This window comes from Antrostomus carolinensis, unplaced genomic scaffold (genome assembly GCF_000700745.2).
Source record: "Antrostomus carolinensis isolate BGI_N321 unplaced genomic scaffold, ASM70074v2 scaffold37088, whole genome shotgun sequence".
NCBI classification, from domain to species: Eukaryota; Metazoa; Chordata; class Aves; order Caprimulgiformes; family Caprimulgidae; genus Antrostomus; species Antrostomus carolinensis.
In genome coordinates, this window is record NW_010334377.1 from 15,571 (window position 1) to 29,377 (window position 13,807).

Below are 13,807 nucleotides of genomic sequence, written 5' to 3' on the forward strand. Positions count from 1 at the left end.
GCCTCTCCACTGGGGCAGGGGCAGAAAATTAAAGGAAAAAAAGGAAAAAAATCAACCAAAATCTCAGAGAGGGATCTCAAATCAGAACTGACGCAGGACTCCGCAGCACAGCTGGCTCACGCATCCCCTGCTCCCTTTTTCCATCCTTGATTCCTGGCTGATTGGACTTTGGCATGACAGGCACCCGGAGGAGCTGTCGGGCCAGGCTAGAATGAGTCGAGGCGCCTGGGAAGCCAGCTCCCCGCAGGGGACAAGGTTGTCTCAGGCAGAGACACGGTCCTTGTGTGGACCTGGGGGAAACTTATGGCAACTGGGGTTAAAAAAAGCCCCAAACCCCTCAAGGGTGCACATCAGTGCTGGTAACGGGGAGGGCTTTGGACAGTTCTGGGTTGGAACAGCATCACCTGTGGCAGCTGGTCATTTGGAGACCTTACTGCTTACTACAGCGAGAAGGAAAAACATTTTCATAGATCTCACTAAAAAAAAACCCAACCAAACTCTCCCTTGTATCCCTGAATCCAGCTGGTCTGGGGATGGAAGGAGCTTCACTGTAATCCAGAACCTTTGTACTGGTAAACATCACTGAAGTGACCAAAATAGAAAAAAAACCAAACAACAACTTTAACCTCTTTTAAAAAGAGCTTCCCATGGGCTGATTCAGGCATCAAGCCACAGAAAAAGAGGAGCCAGCTGCAGAAGAGCCCACATCAGCTGTCCCAGAGGGCTCGGACCGTTCTGCGGAGAACAAAATACAGCTACGGGGTGAACGGGGTGTTCCCTGGAGGTAGAGAATCTACGAGGAGGAGAAGAGAGCAGCAAGATCAGCAAGAGCACAGGGCAGGTGGCGAGACAGCCCGCTCCTGGCAAGGGGAGAACTCCTCTGTCCCCAGCCCCTCTGCCCGGCCGGCACACACCTCGCAGCAGCTCGGGCCCGATGCTGCAGCGTGTTGTTGGCACTGGAGCAGCGGAGCCGCAGCCTCCTCTCCGCAGGGCTCCGCGCAATCCCGGCGGGGTTCCCGGGAAGGAAACCTGCCCTGTGTCCTCAGGCAGCAGGAGCAGAGCCATCGACAGAACAAACCCTCGTATCACCTCCTGCACCCTTCCAGTCATGTATTCTTGCACCAGCACAACCCCACCGCTCCCACCAGAACGTTACGTCCTTGCTGCCCCTTCGCAAAGAGGAAATCCCACCCTCCCTCAGCCCCTCCAGGGGAGGCACCGAGGGGCCTGTGCTGTCCAAGGCCGGCGGGAGGGAGAAGCGATGCCGAGGGCTGCAGTTCTCCAGCTCTCTCAGGGTGAAGTTGCGATTCCCAGGCTCTGAATGGCACCTCCATCACTTTGTAAACAAGGCGAAGCCAGGACCTCTGCAGTCAGAGCAGCCGGGCGCACGCTGGGGGAGCCTTTAGGCTCCTTTCACTCTGCCATAGTCGAGCTCTCTCTTCTGTGCAGACATGAAGGCAGGAAAGAAACCCAGTCTGATATTTGTCTGAAGAGTCTCCCTGAATCCCAGAGCACCCTACGGGCTGGAAGAAAATGTTTTCACAAGTGTTTCCACTGCTGTCTCAAATCCATTCGTCATCAAACATAAAAAAAAGGATGAATTAGCAAAAAGGGGGTTTACTTATACAGAGGGATATTTCTCTGCTTAAAAAACTCCCTCGAATATGGAACAGGATAATAAAGTTAAAATGTAAGGTATCTACAGACCCCTTTTTCCCCCCAGAAGTAGCCCAGAATCCATGTACACTGTGCCAAAGTTACATTCCAAAACGAGGAGTTATTTATTTCTCTTGTCACTCTCCCACTGGATTTTGTTTCCTTAAAAGAGTTGGGAGAAGATGTCCCCTTCGCTCCCAGGAGGACACGCGTTCAGGAGGTGTCTACTTTCTGCTGGGTTTCTGCATCTTCAATCTATTTTCACTGCAGCATAAATCTTCCGGACAAACATGTAGGCTGCATAGAAGCCAATGGTGCCCGTGAGGAGCCAGAAGGACAGGACCATCAGGGCGGTGTAGCCAAAGTACAGCAAGGAGGGAATGAACTCAACGATATCCAGCTGAAAGAGAAGAGGAAAAAACAAGTGAAATCAAGTACAGAGGTAACACGAGTTACTCCCCAAACCAGCCAGTGCCCCCTACAAGGGAAAACCCTCCACTCCATTGGTTTTGTCCCCTTGGAGGCGGGGCTGGGAACACGGCTCCGCGCAGGTAACGCGGGCAGAGGCCTGGGACACTCACAGCCCTGGCTGGTGAGCTGCCTTGGCCTGGCCTGGGGACAGACTGGGACCAGGCAGTCCCACCATCTCCTTTCCCAAACCCAACAGTCTCCTCTAGAAAGGTGGCACCTTCATACAAAAGGAGTGACAATACCTTGTTCACAAAGTAGAAGATGGCATAGATCAGCACGTAGAAGGCAGATCCTCCAGACACCAGGAAGGTCCTCCACCACCAGCGGTAATCCTGACAGGGTAAAAAGCCTCGTTATCCCACAGGCTTCCTTTTCCTCTGCCACTGTCTCAGGGGAGCTGTGACCTTTCTGGGACAGGGAGACCACCACCCATTTTCCCTCAAAGGAAAACCACAGTGTGGGGTGAGGAGCTATTGTGTCACAGAAGTGTTTTCAAACAGAGGATGAAAAGCTGGCAGTGAAGCAAAGCCAGGTCAGAATCACGGCACCTGCTGCTGATGAACACGGCTCACCTCGCCCTGCATTTCATGTTGTATGTGGGTGGAATTAAATAGTTTATTTGGGAAGAGATGTCAGTTCAAAATACTCTGCTCCCAGCATGATTTCTGGTATGAAGCCACAGTTCCCAGCCTAGCAGATCATCACGTAGCTTCAGTTCTCCTTGAAGTCAGGAGGTGTTAAGAGCAACCACACTGGAGAAGCTCGGCTGCACTAGATTTCTGCTGAGTAGCAGCAGTGACGTCACCTGCACTTTTCCAGGAGCCATTGTGGACCCTGAGCTACTGAAACAACAAAGGTGGAAACCTCACCTCAGCACAAAGCTGGAAGTACACCATGACAATGCTGATCTGGGAGCACGACACCACCAGGATTATAAACACCAGGAAGAGAAACCCAAAGAGGTAATAGAACTGGTTCTCCCAGATGGCCTGAAACAGACACAGCAGAGATTTGTCTCCATGCTGCTGTGATCCATCAGCAAACGCGACAGTAACGTCTACCAGCGAACCCACAGAGAATGAGGGGCCCCTCAGCCTCACACAGGTGAAACCACAGATCTACTGCGTCTCAGAACGTTACTTCAGAGGAATCAGGTTGCAGAAAGGTGCCCAAAGTCAGCTCTGAGGCAGCTTGTCCATTCCCCTCCATCCCCCAGCAATGGAACAGCAAGTTCCCCCGTGTCCATGGAAAGGTGAACGGGCAGCAGCTGGAATGGCTCAGGGGATGTCTTAGGACCAGGACCCCTCCTTGACACAAGGTTACTGTAAGTTTTTATCTTTACCACCGTCCTTCAAATCACCAAGGAGTGTCCCATAGACATCTCCAGGTGTCTTCAGCAAGGGGACAGTCTGAAGAGACCCACAGCCCAGTTCTCTCTGGAAACAATACCCAATGGCCTGGAGGGAACCTGCCAGCCCCAGCAGGAAGTACTGGAACAGGAGACCCTCCAGGGGAAGCCCCCTCCCTTCCAAAAACTTTGGCAGGAGAGGAATCCTATTCAGAAGTTAAATGCTTACACTGAAAATGAAGAACAGCTCGATGAACATAGCTCCAAAAGGCAGAATACCAGCCATGAGAATCCTGCAGAGCGAGAAAGAAAAACCATAAGCAGCAGAACATGACGGTCTGGCCATCAGAAGTCCCTGTAACCACAGCAGCCAAAGCTCTGCAGCTCCACGTCACCAGGATGAATTTCACACAGTACATGGCACAGCTGCTCCCACTCCTAAGCACGTACCACTCCCATAAACACCAGTCACACCACATCAACCCTGTCAAGACTGTCTCTGGTATCGCATGACTCTGCCATCTGTGTCCAGAGAGCAGCAGAAGGTGATGTCCAGCAAGCCAGGGGGACCGAGGGGAGGGGAATTAACTCACTGTGTTTCCTACACATCACTCACCCAACAAATTTATTCATATACCACCTCTGCTCCGGGATCTGCCTGGGAATCTGATTTGTCCGAACGGGATTGTCATACGGTTGTTTGCGAAATCCAAAGTAGTAACCCAGGTAGACCAAGGGCAAGGAGATCCCAAACCACATGCAGAGCAAGGCCACCAAAAAAAGGAAAGGCACCTGGAATCACACCAAGAGTCACAAAAGTGAGGCTGACAGCTCCCAGAGACCAACTCTCCAGTCAGCCCCTGCACTGACACCCACATTTAGAAAGCGACTGTGAAGCCAAGTGAGTCCTTGACACCCCAGTCACCCTCCTCCCACCCAGCAGGCCCCGGGGTGAAGGTGGCACCTACCGCTCCAGAGGAGTGTTTCCCCCAGATGAAACAGTTCAGGACAAAGCAGATACCAAAGACGACACCTGGATACAGGGTGGCTGTCTGCAAGAGCAAACATGGGTTAAGAGAAAACACATCACTGATCACAGCATCCCAGAATGGCCTGGACTGGAAAAGCCCTTTAAGCTCATCGAGTCCAACCATGAACCCAACACTGACCAGTCCCCTATGACTAACCCATGTCCCTCAGCACTGTGTCTACACGACTCTTCAATCCCTCCAGGGATGGGAACTCCACCACTGCCCTGGGCAACCCCTTCCAATGCCTCAGAACCCTTTCAGCAAAGAAATTCTTCCTCACATCCCATCTCAACTGCCCTGGGCACCACAAGACTCACACAAAAGGCTCCCTTCTTCCATCGATGTCCTTTCAGAGTCCGGTACAAGCGGCCAGCAAAGAATCCACCAAAAACCCTGGACAGAAACAAGCCAAGAGAAGACAATGAGGTTTCATTGCTGGGGAGAGAGTGGAGGGACGGGCAGGACAGCACTGCTGCGGGGAGCAGTGGAGACACCTACCCCATGAACATGAAGAGAAAGCAGGCAGTAGTCATCAACGCACCCCGGCTGGAAGGCGACAGCATCCCCAGCATGGCAACAACTGTGGAGGGAAAAAGGACAAAGAACAGCAGCTCTGATGTCCATCTGCCAGCCAGCACCTGGAGATCAGGGGCCCGTCCCACGTGCAAACCACAGCTGCCTGGAATCTCCACCTTCTGCTCAGACCTCATTTCCATCACAGTGTGGCGCATCCACAGCCTCCAGCACTGGCCAGAGGGAGGAAGCCACAGCTTTGATCTCAAGCTACAGACCATGCTTTACCCTCCACTTCCCCAGAGATCTGAGCAGGTGCAGCTCAGAGGCAAAGCACACGTGCAAAAGTCTCTCAGCCCACTATCAGGCAGGGCTCAATATCCTGTTAACAGGTAACACGACCACAGAAGATGCCTTCAGCTGGGAAATGCCACCTAGAACCTCAGAACTGCTGAGCACAGGCCTGTCACCTTGATCTGCCCACCACAGCTTCACTCAAGCTCAGGTGAGCACAGGCTGAAGTCAACGGGAGCTACAGACGCCCTTGAGCATCGTTCCTCTTCTCGTTACTGCCACCCCATGAGACATGGGCCACTTACAGATGACGATCAGGATCATACAGAAGAGCTGAATTCCAGAACCCAGGAGAGAGCTGAGGATCATGGGGTACTGTGGAGGCCTGAAGACATCTCCATGCACAAGTTTCCAACCGGACTCCTCCATCGTATCTTCCTGTACCAGGAGAAGAAGGTATTTAGAAATGAAAGTCCTACCACAGCCAGCCTACGAGGTTATCTTCCCTGTGTCCATTCTTCTACAGAATTTTATCACTCTAATTAAACTTCTTTCCTCTTGGGCTTAAAACAGTTCAGATCTGAAGTGCCAGTGGCAGGACATTTATTGGACTGTCTGCAGTCATCACTTAGGTCTGAAGACATCTGAACCAGTCATCTGCCACTGGACACAGAGAGCCAAAGGTGTCATGACAGCGTGTGACAGAACTGCCCCTCCCATCTTCAGGGCTTGAAACAAAACAGAAGTGAGGAAAGAGACAATTCACTCAAGTCTTCAGAATAAATCCCTCCTCATCCATCCTTCCCCCTCTCTGATCCCAGCCCCAAGAACAATCACGTACAATGTCATCCTCCTTGTTGTAGTTGGCAATGTCCTTCCGGAGGGTCCGGATGATGATCATGCTGAGAATACCTGCAAACAGGCACCAAGTGAGTGTAGCTCAGAGGCTCCTACACGGCTGTGCTGCTCTCATCCTGTGCAACTACACAGCTCCCACCAACACACAGTTCTGGCTCGGAGAGGAGACCTTGAGTCATCAGCCACCCCCCCCAGCCTTCAGCAGACAGAAACAAAACCCCAGGGAGCAGGGAAGGCAGCATTCCAGCAGGAACGGGCACTGTGGCTTTCCTGTGGTTTTTTCTTCCTTAAATAAGGACATGACAGACGTGTGTTAACCACATTCTAAACCCTCCACTACCCCAGGCCGAGAGCAGAAGTGGGTAACTGTCTGACCCTACAGGGCACTGCCTGAACCAGGAGGTTTTATGTGCTGATGTTTGCTTCCTGCCCCTTCTCATCATGTTTAGACATGGCCACATCTTCCATGAGCCACCTGCAGCTGAGGCTTAAGGAAAGTTCCCTGCAGATGAATGGTAAAGCCACCCTCACCCCACACATCTCACTCACCTGAAAGGAAAAAGACGACTACAACCGAGTTAATGATAGAAAACCAGTGGATCTGCACGTCACTCATGGTCAGGTAGGTGTCCCAGCGGGAAGCCCATTTGATGTCACTTTCCTGAAAGAACAGGAAAGTTCTTCTCATACCAGCACATTCCCAACGTCTTCCATGTCTCTGTGACAGACACCTGGAGCACCAAGTGCCAGCCAGAGGCAGCGAGCTGCCAGCCAGCTTCCCACTGCTCCCTCACCTCCCAGTGCACAGAGTAGGTGAAGAGCAACTGGTTCTCTTTAGAAGGATCTATTTCCTGAGGGGCAGAGCCAGTAGCTTCAGGCAGGGTGCACATACTCTTCTCATCAGCCTTCAAGTCTGTAAGGGAAAACACAAACACGCCAGGTCAGCCCTTTCCTCAGGCACCACCCACTGATCATCCTGACCCCAGGTACCCTGAAGGCACTGGGCTGCAATTACTCTGAATATTGCAAGGGAAGCCCTCTGTCCTTTCTCACCTGCTTTGTGGTTTTCAAAAATATTCTTCTGATCAGATAAGAACCATAAAAGTCAAGGATCTAGATCATGAACAAATCCTCCATTCCACATGGAATGCTGAGAAACAAAACCTCTCCAACAGAGCCTGCTGCTGCCAGACAAGAGTCTGGAAGATGCACACGATGAGCAACTTCCCTTCCAGGCACCTGTTTCATGTTGGGCTCACCCAGGTAGGAGTGTTCTCCTTCTAATCATTATTTTTAACCTTCAATTCCCCCTAGAACAGTCCCAAACATTCTGTGGGTCCTTGCACTAGCACGTAGTGTCCCAGTGGGGGAGATCTGGGCCGCAGCAAGAGCTCGATGCACAACTCTTGCTAGATGACACAGTGCAGAAAACCCAACCCCCAGACCCCAAACTTTTTACATGAATTAATTTTCCCTGGATTGCATTTCAAGGATCTCCATTTTTGGTAGTTCCTTAATAACAAAGGGGTTTATTGCTCTTATAATTCAGGCTCCCTCATTTCTGTTCCCCAAGACCATAACAGAAGCAACAACTGCCACCCTGATACATCAGTGGTGTTCAGATCTTGGCTCTACAAGAGATTCTTGTCCTCTGCTCCTCTCCCTGAGAGTCTCTCACCTTCTAGTTTAATACTTTGGGGAATCACTTCAAAGCGCACAACCCTGTAGGTGGGCTCCTGGTTCTCTTCCACATCCTCTCTGTGGTAGTAAAGGATGAAGGAGAGGTGGTTGTGCAGGTAGAACTAAAACAGATTGACATTAAATAAAATGTTAGCACCCCAAGGGAGGAACAGGCAAAGTTTAGAAGCAACAGCTGCAGAAAGCAGCTTCAGTGCAGAAAACTAAAGATTCCAACTGTTCCCAGATGCATTGTGCTACAGAGCTAGATCAGGTAACACTTTCCAAGGCTAAAAGAACAAGAGGAGAGAACAGAGATGTTGAAAAGGTAACAACACCTCAACCACTCCAGGCATCAGGGACAGTGTTTCGGTCTATTTCTGGCCTGGAAAATATCATCACATCTCACATCTCAACCACACATTCAGTGGAGACTTCAGTGGCAGCAGAATCACCACCTTTAGGTTGGAAAGACCTCAGTAGCTACAACCCCAAGTCTCCTGCCTGCTTCTTCTGCCAGGCAGACACACATCACCCAGACGCCGTGGGGGCCCAGAGCCGCCCTGTGCAGCAGCCCCAGGCTGGCACAGCAGGTTCATCCACCCACAGCAGCCCAGGCTCCAGGGCTCAGAGCTGCGTGTGCAACTGAGCACTCGAGTACAAAAACCAGACGTGTCTCAAGTCAAACAGCTGATCTTGGGGTACACAACCCTGGAAAACATCTGCAGGAATACACACGCTCAGTTTCCATCTGCAAACTAAAGCAGCTTCTCCTCCAATAAACACCTGACTTTCTTTATTTTTTTTTTAAATACAAGATGCTCCAAGACGACTGAAGATCAGCCAGCCTGGGGGGCCTGGTGCCTCTGCTCTGCTGAGGGGAAACCACTGGGTAAGTCTGTCCAAGGTTATACAGCAGGTCAAGGCTCAGACTGCTGGCTATCGCACCAGCAGTCCAGCACCCACCCTGTCCTTCTAATAAGAAATATCTCTCTCTCATATTTCCACTCTTTATAAAACCTTTTGGTTGCATTCCCCATCCTGACAGTCTCTGCAGACTTCTCAAGCCCTCTGACAGACACCCAGAGCTCCATCTGGATTCTCTACCTTGTTACCGTCCATAAACCCCAGCCTGTATCCATGCTCGAACTGCACATCCTTCTCCTTCTTCTTCTCCTCTTCCTCACGATTGGAATAAAACTCCAGCCGTGTTGCCACAGGGAGGTTATCAGCAATGCTGCAAACACAGATTTCAGATCAAATTTGTCCACACCACCGAATCCCCACTGGCACCAGCTCACGCTCGAGGTGACTCACAGATGGACGTAGTAATCCTCCCGGATGCGCTCGGCCACCAGCTTGCTCTGCTCCACTGTCAGGGTCACCGGCTTGTTCGGGAAGTTGCACAGAACTTCACATTTCTTCTCCACGTTCATGGAAACCTGGAAAGGTGTATTTACAATTCGGTCCCCCCGAAGAACCTCACCTGGAAAAGAGGGAAATAAGGGCAGGGTGAAAGACTGCCACTTGTCACTGCTCCTGCCAGGCTTCCTGTCACTGCTGCTGCCACAGGGCTGGCAGCACGCTCTGCAGCCACAGTGATGACAGCAAGGCTCCTTTGCACAGGTGAAGATCAAAGGATGGTTTAGCTATTTTGTTGGAAGTACCAAACTCTACTTATGAAGCAGGTTACACACCTTCCTTCAGGAAACGTGCTTCCTCTTTCCAATACATGGACACCCCAGTTTGCAAACAGCCAGCACAGAACAAATCAGAGGAAGCAGACCCTCCACAGACAGTTTATCAGAGGTGACATTTGCAGTTGCTCTCACTCCTGTGAACACCCCCTGGGCAGCTCCCAAACAGCAGCTCAGTTCCTGCGGGGGAACGGGCCCTTCAGCGGGTACCTACCCAGGTTCTCAGCCTTGTACGTTATCTTGGTGGGCTGGCAGAAGGGCAGTGAGTAGTACTCATATGGCAGCTGGGTTCGTGAGCTGGTCAGCTTCACAGCCTGGGGGAAGAACAGAGGATTATCCCCATGAAAGAACTCAGAGTTTCCTATCTATCCTCTCAGCATCAGCCACAAAGCTCATTTTCAGAAGCTGTAAAAAAGGGAGACAGCTGTTCCTGGGAGAGCTCCTACTTTCTTTCCTTCTGCACAGTTCCTGGTTGTATATTCTCTACACTACGAGTCAGTAGCAATTCATTCACAAACAGAGAAACACCTGAAGAAAGAAGCATGGTGGATCAGTTTCAGAAATTTATGACTCAGTGAAATTCTAAGAAACAACAAAGAGCTCAAAAGAGATTCCAGAGTCACATTTCACACAAGACTGCAGTTATTTCCTCAAAAAAAAAAAAAGTAGTGTCACACTGGACCTAGAGGCCTGGCCTCTAGTGATATGAAGAGCTGAGCAATTTTTATCTCTGTGAGGAAAACCAGAGAACCATCAGATTGGGAAGACAACGGATGGTGACAAAAGCCACCCATTTCTGGAGAGTTCCCACAAATCACAGGGCACAAGGGAAGTGCAGAGCCATGGCACCACAGCCAAGGCCACAGTTGCTCCCAAAAGCAGGAGTGTTTCGTAATGCAGCCAGGCTCATTTATTGGAAGAGCTGGCAATCACCCTGACATGCCTTATCACTTGAGGAAGCATTTGGCTCATGAAATCCCTTTGAGAACCACCATCCCAATACCCCCTTCTTCTGGGAAGCTGACAGCAGCCACAGGCAAGTCTCATTTGCTTAAAAATAGCTTCTGTCTGGCAGCCTGTGGCCAGAGAGCAAACTGTGTTGTGCTTCACATGGGAGCAGCCAACCTCAGCATCCCCAGGGGTGCTGGATTTTGCTGAGACGGAGGCCACAGCTTTAGAAAAATAAATGAAATGGGCTATAAATTGCTGATGTCTGGAAACAAAGCCTGGCCTTCTCCTGCACGGGTGGGAGCAGTTCCATCACTCCCTACCAGCAATACTGCCCAGGAACAGCTCTCCAGCAAGCCTGGGGTGTGAGGTCTGACACGCTCACCTGCACTTGGAAAGGGCTAATCATGGATTTCACCTGAAGATACAACATGAGCAAACTGGGTAGAAGAGAAAATGGAAAAGGTCTGAATCAAACCACTTCTTTATTCTACTGTTCACCTACCACCTGAAGGCCCCCCCCTCTATAAGCACTTCGAGAGTCAGTCCAACACTGGAGAAAAATCTCTGATTAAATTCACTTCAGAGCTACAGTAAGAAAGAGGGCTCTGTTCCCAGAGCAACATCTTGAGGACTCTGGTGTGACTGCTGAAGGAAACTGTCAGAGGATATCAGAAGCAAGAAAAAGAATCATGCTGGGAACTGCAGGGGTAAGACAATGACAGTGATGACTTGAGGCTGCTTATCCCCAACACCCTACCCCAGTGTTGTGAAAAAGAGAAAATATCTGCCCCCAAAGTTTTAGTAGCAGGATCCCCAAATTTGATTTTCTAGTCCCACTTGGCTCCCAGGAAATAAAGAAGGAAAAAGACTAAAACACAAGAAAACACAAGAAACCCCAAACCAAACAGACTAACAGCTCCATCTGAGTTCCCCCACCTTTATTTCTACAGGATCATTGCGGTGGAAGTTGATAGGAGCCACACCAGGTACATAGAAGGAGTCAGTGCAGTGCAGCAGCAGCAGCAGCAGCAGCAGCAGCAGCAGCACACGTCTCAGCCTTTCCTGCAAAGGGAGAGGAAACATTAAAATACAACAGGAACACGGGAACAACACTAGAGAGGGGGGAGAATGCTGGCAGTGTCCCTCCCAGACGTTAGAAAGGCTGCACAGCCCGGTGATTAAGTACAAATTACACGCAGGGAAGTTGTTCTTCACGTTGTTTAGTGGCTCTCAGCAAGTCACTTCCCCCTCTGTGTGTCTCTGTCTCTTCACCTGTGGTTTGGAAGGCTTTGGCTTTGCTCAACCACAAGAAAAATGCACTTCTTATCTGCACCACGCTTCATGTAGCAGGCTGTCAGCTGCTGCTCCCACCCACTAACACCCCTCTGCCAGAAAACCCCAGGGATGACTGCAGAGGGGGGCTGTACCCCAGCACTGGGTTTGTCAGCTCTGCACAACACGAGTTACCTGGCGGCCGCTTACGGACCGACGCTCACGCGCTGCTGCCTGCGGTGGGGCAGTGAGGGCAGGGAAAGGTCTGACCCTGAACCACAGAACCCTAGTGGTTGGAAAAGACCTTTAAGATCATTGAGTCCAACCATAAACCCAACACTGCCAATTCCACCTCTAACCCATGTCCCTCAGCACCTCGTCTGCCCGTCTGTTCAATCCCAGCAGGGAAGGTGACTCCACCACCTCCCTGGGCAGCCTGTTCCAATGCCTGACTGCCCTTGGGGTGAAGAAGTATTTCCTCAGATCCAACCTAAACCTCCCCTGGGGCAACTTGAGGCCATTTCCTCACAGCACTCTCTAAAATTGCTGGGACTTCAACACTGATCTGCCCTGAAACAACGTAGGGCTTGTTTTCTGTGCTTCACCACATTTTGCCTGCTCCCATCCCAGAGTGTGCTGTGACTCGCCAACCCAGTAGGAAAAGGTCTCCAGGGCAGGTGAAGCTCTGGAAGGAAAGAGCACTCTGGTCCCACACAGAGCTCCACAGCAGCTGGTGACCTGTAGCAATGATCTCAGTTTGCCACTGAAGTGCCAGACATACACAGCACAATATTGCTTAATAAAAACCAAAACCACACCGGTGCCATCCTGGTCCTGACGAGCGAGATGACAAGATCAGGACAGAACTTTGGAAGCTGCTCAGGAGACATGCAAGCGTGTAGAAGATGAATTTTTTGATGACACCTTTGGCAGAAATCAGGCTCTTTGCATACAGATGACGATGACTCAGGCAGCACCAGGCAACAGAAGAGACAAGGGGACTCTGGAAAGCCTTGCCAGGAAAAAACAGTTGGTAGCAAGAAATGGGAATGCTGCTATGCAACAGATGGGGGAACTTGGGAAGTGAAATTGGAAGGCAGTGCCCAGGGCAGGTTCCTAACCCAGCAGCTCAGGGGCTTTTCTCATCAGGATCTCATCATACAAGAAAGCTGGGGAGGGACTTTTCATAAGGGCAGTTAATGACAAGACAAGGGGAAATGGGTTTAAGCTGAAAGAGGGGAGGTTTAGATGAGATATTAGGAAGAAGTTCTTCACTGTGAGGGTGGTGAGACACTGGAACAGGTTGCCCAAGGAAGTTGTTGATGCCCCCTCCCTGGAAGTGTTTAAGACCAGGCTGGATGAGGCTTTGAGCAACCTGATCTAGTGGAGGGGGTCCCTACTGAAGGCGGGGGGATTGGAACTGGATGAGCTTTGAGGTCCCTTCCAACCCAAACCATTCTATGATTCTATGATCTTTGCTTTTGCACTGACAGATGTGCTTCAGCTCCAAGTGAAGGTGGCAGCAATGCCAGCACAGACACACAACGAAACACCTGCAAAACTCAAGGGCCTGGCCAAGCAACCCCCTCCTCTGGGAGCCGCCTGCAAGGCAAGTTATCTCCTGTGCAAGGGCAAAACCTGTGGGATGGAGCTCTGCTTTGCTTCAGTCAGGGAGCCCTGGCGAGGCACAGACTTGCAGCAGGCAGGAGCCACCACCGCCCTGGCCTTCACCAGGTATTTACATCTCAAAACACACCCACAGAAAACCTCCCCGATGACAGACTGGCATCTGAGGTGCCAGGAAATCATACAACAGAGCAACAAGTAGCACAACAAATACACACAACTCCAGATCAAAAAAACCCGGCTGCACGTAGCCAGAAATAATCTGGATGGACTAAGCCTCATGATTTTACTGCATGTGTACATGCAGACACACGCTTCCAAGAGAACCTTTCTTAGGAGAATATGACCTAAATGAGAGGAGTAACTGCAGAGGGACAGCCCTGCCCTGTCCCTCCAACCGCAGCACCCGTGAG

At 50.9% G+C, this 13,807-nt stretch overlaps 1 protein-coding gene across 1 annotated transcript; it reads right to left on the reverse strand.

Annotated features, from left to right (window-relative positions):
• Nucleotides 1–1,529: 1,529 nt before the first annotated feature.
• On the reverse strand, nucleotides 1,530–11,552 carry TM9SF4 (transmembrane 9 superfamily member 4; the record flags this gene model as incomplete). Its single annotated transcript, XM_010174204.2, has 17 exons — nucleotides 1,530–2,056; nucleotides 2,370–2,459; nucleotides 2,997–3,116; nucleotides 3,705–3,768; nucleotides 4,092–4,267; nucleotides 4,444–4,527; nucleotides 4,824–4,899; nucleotides 5,005–5,086; nucleotides 5,619–5,751; nucleotides 6,155–6,225; nucleotides 6,721–6,832; nucleotides 6,966–7,084; nucleotides 7,850–7,973; nucleotides 8,956–9,085; nucleotides 9,166–9,334; nucleotides 9,760–9,859; nucleotides 11,433–11,552. Coding segments are annotated over 17 exons (1,920 nt in total), but the record flags the coding sequence as incomplete, so codon positions are not given.
• Nucleotides 11,553–13,807: the final 2,255 nt, after the last annotated feature.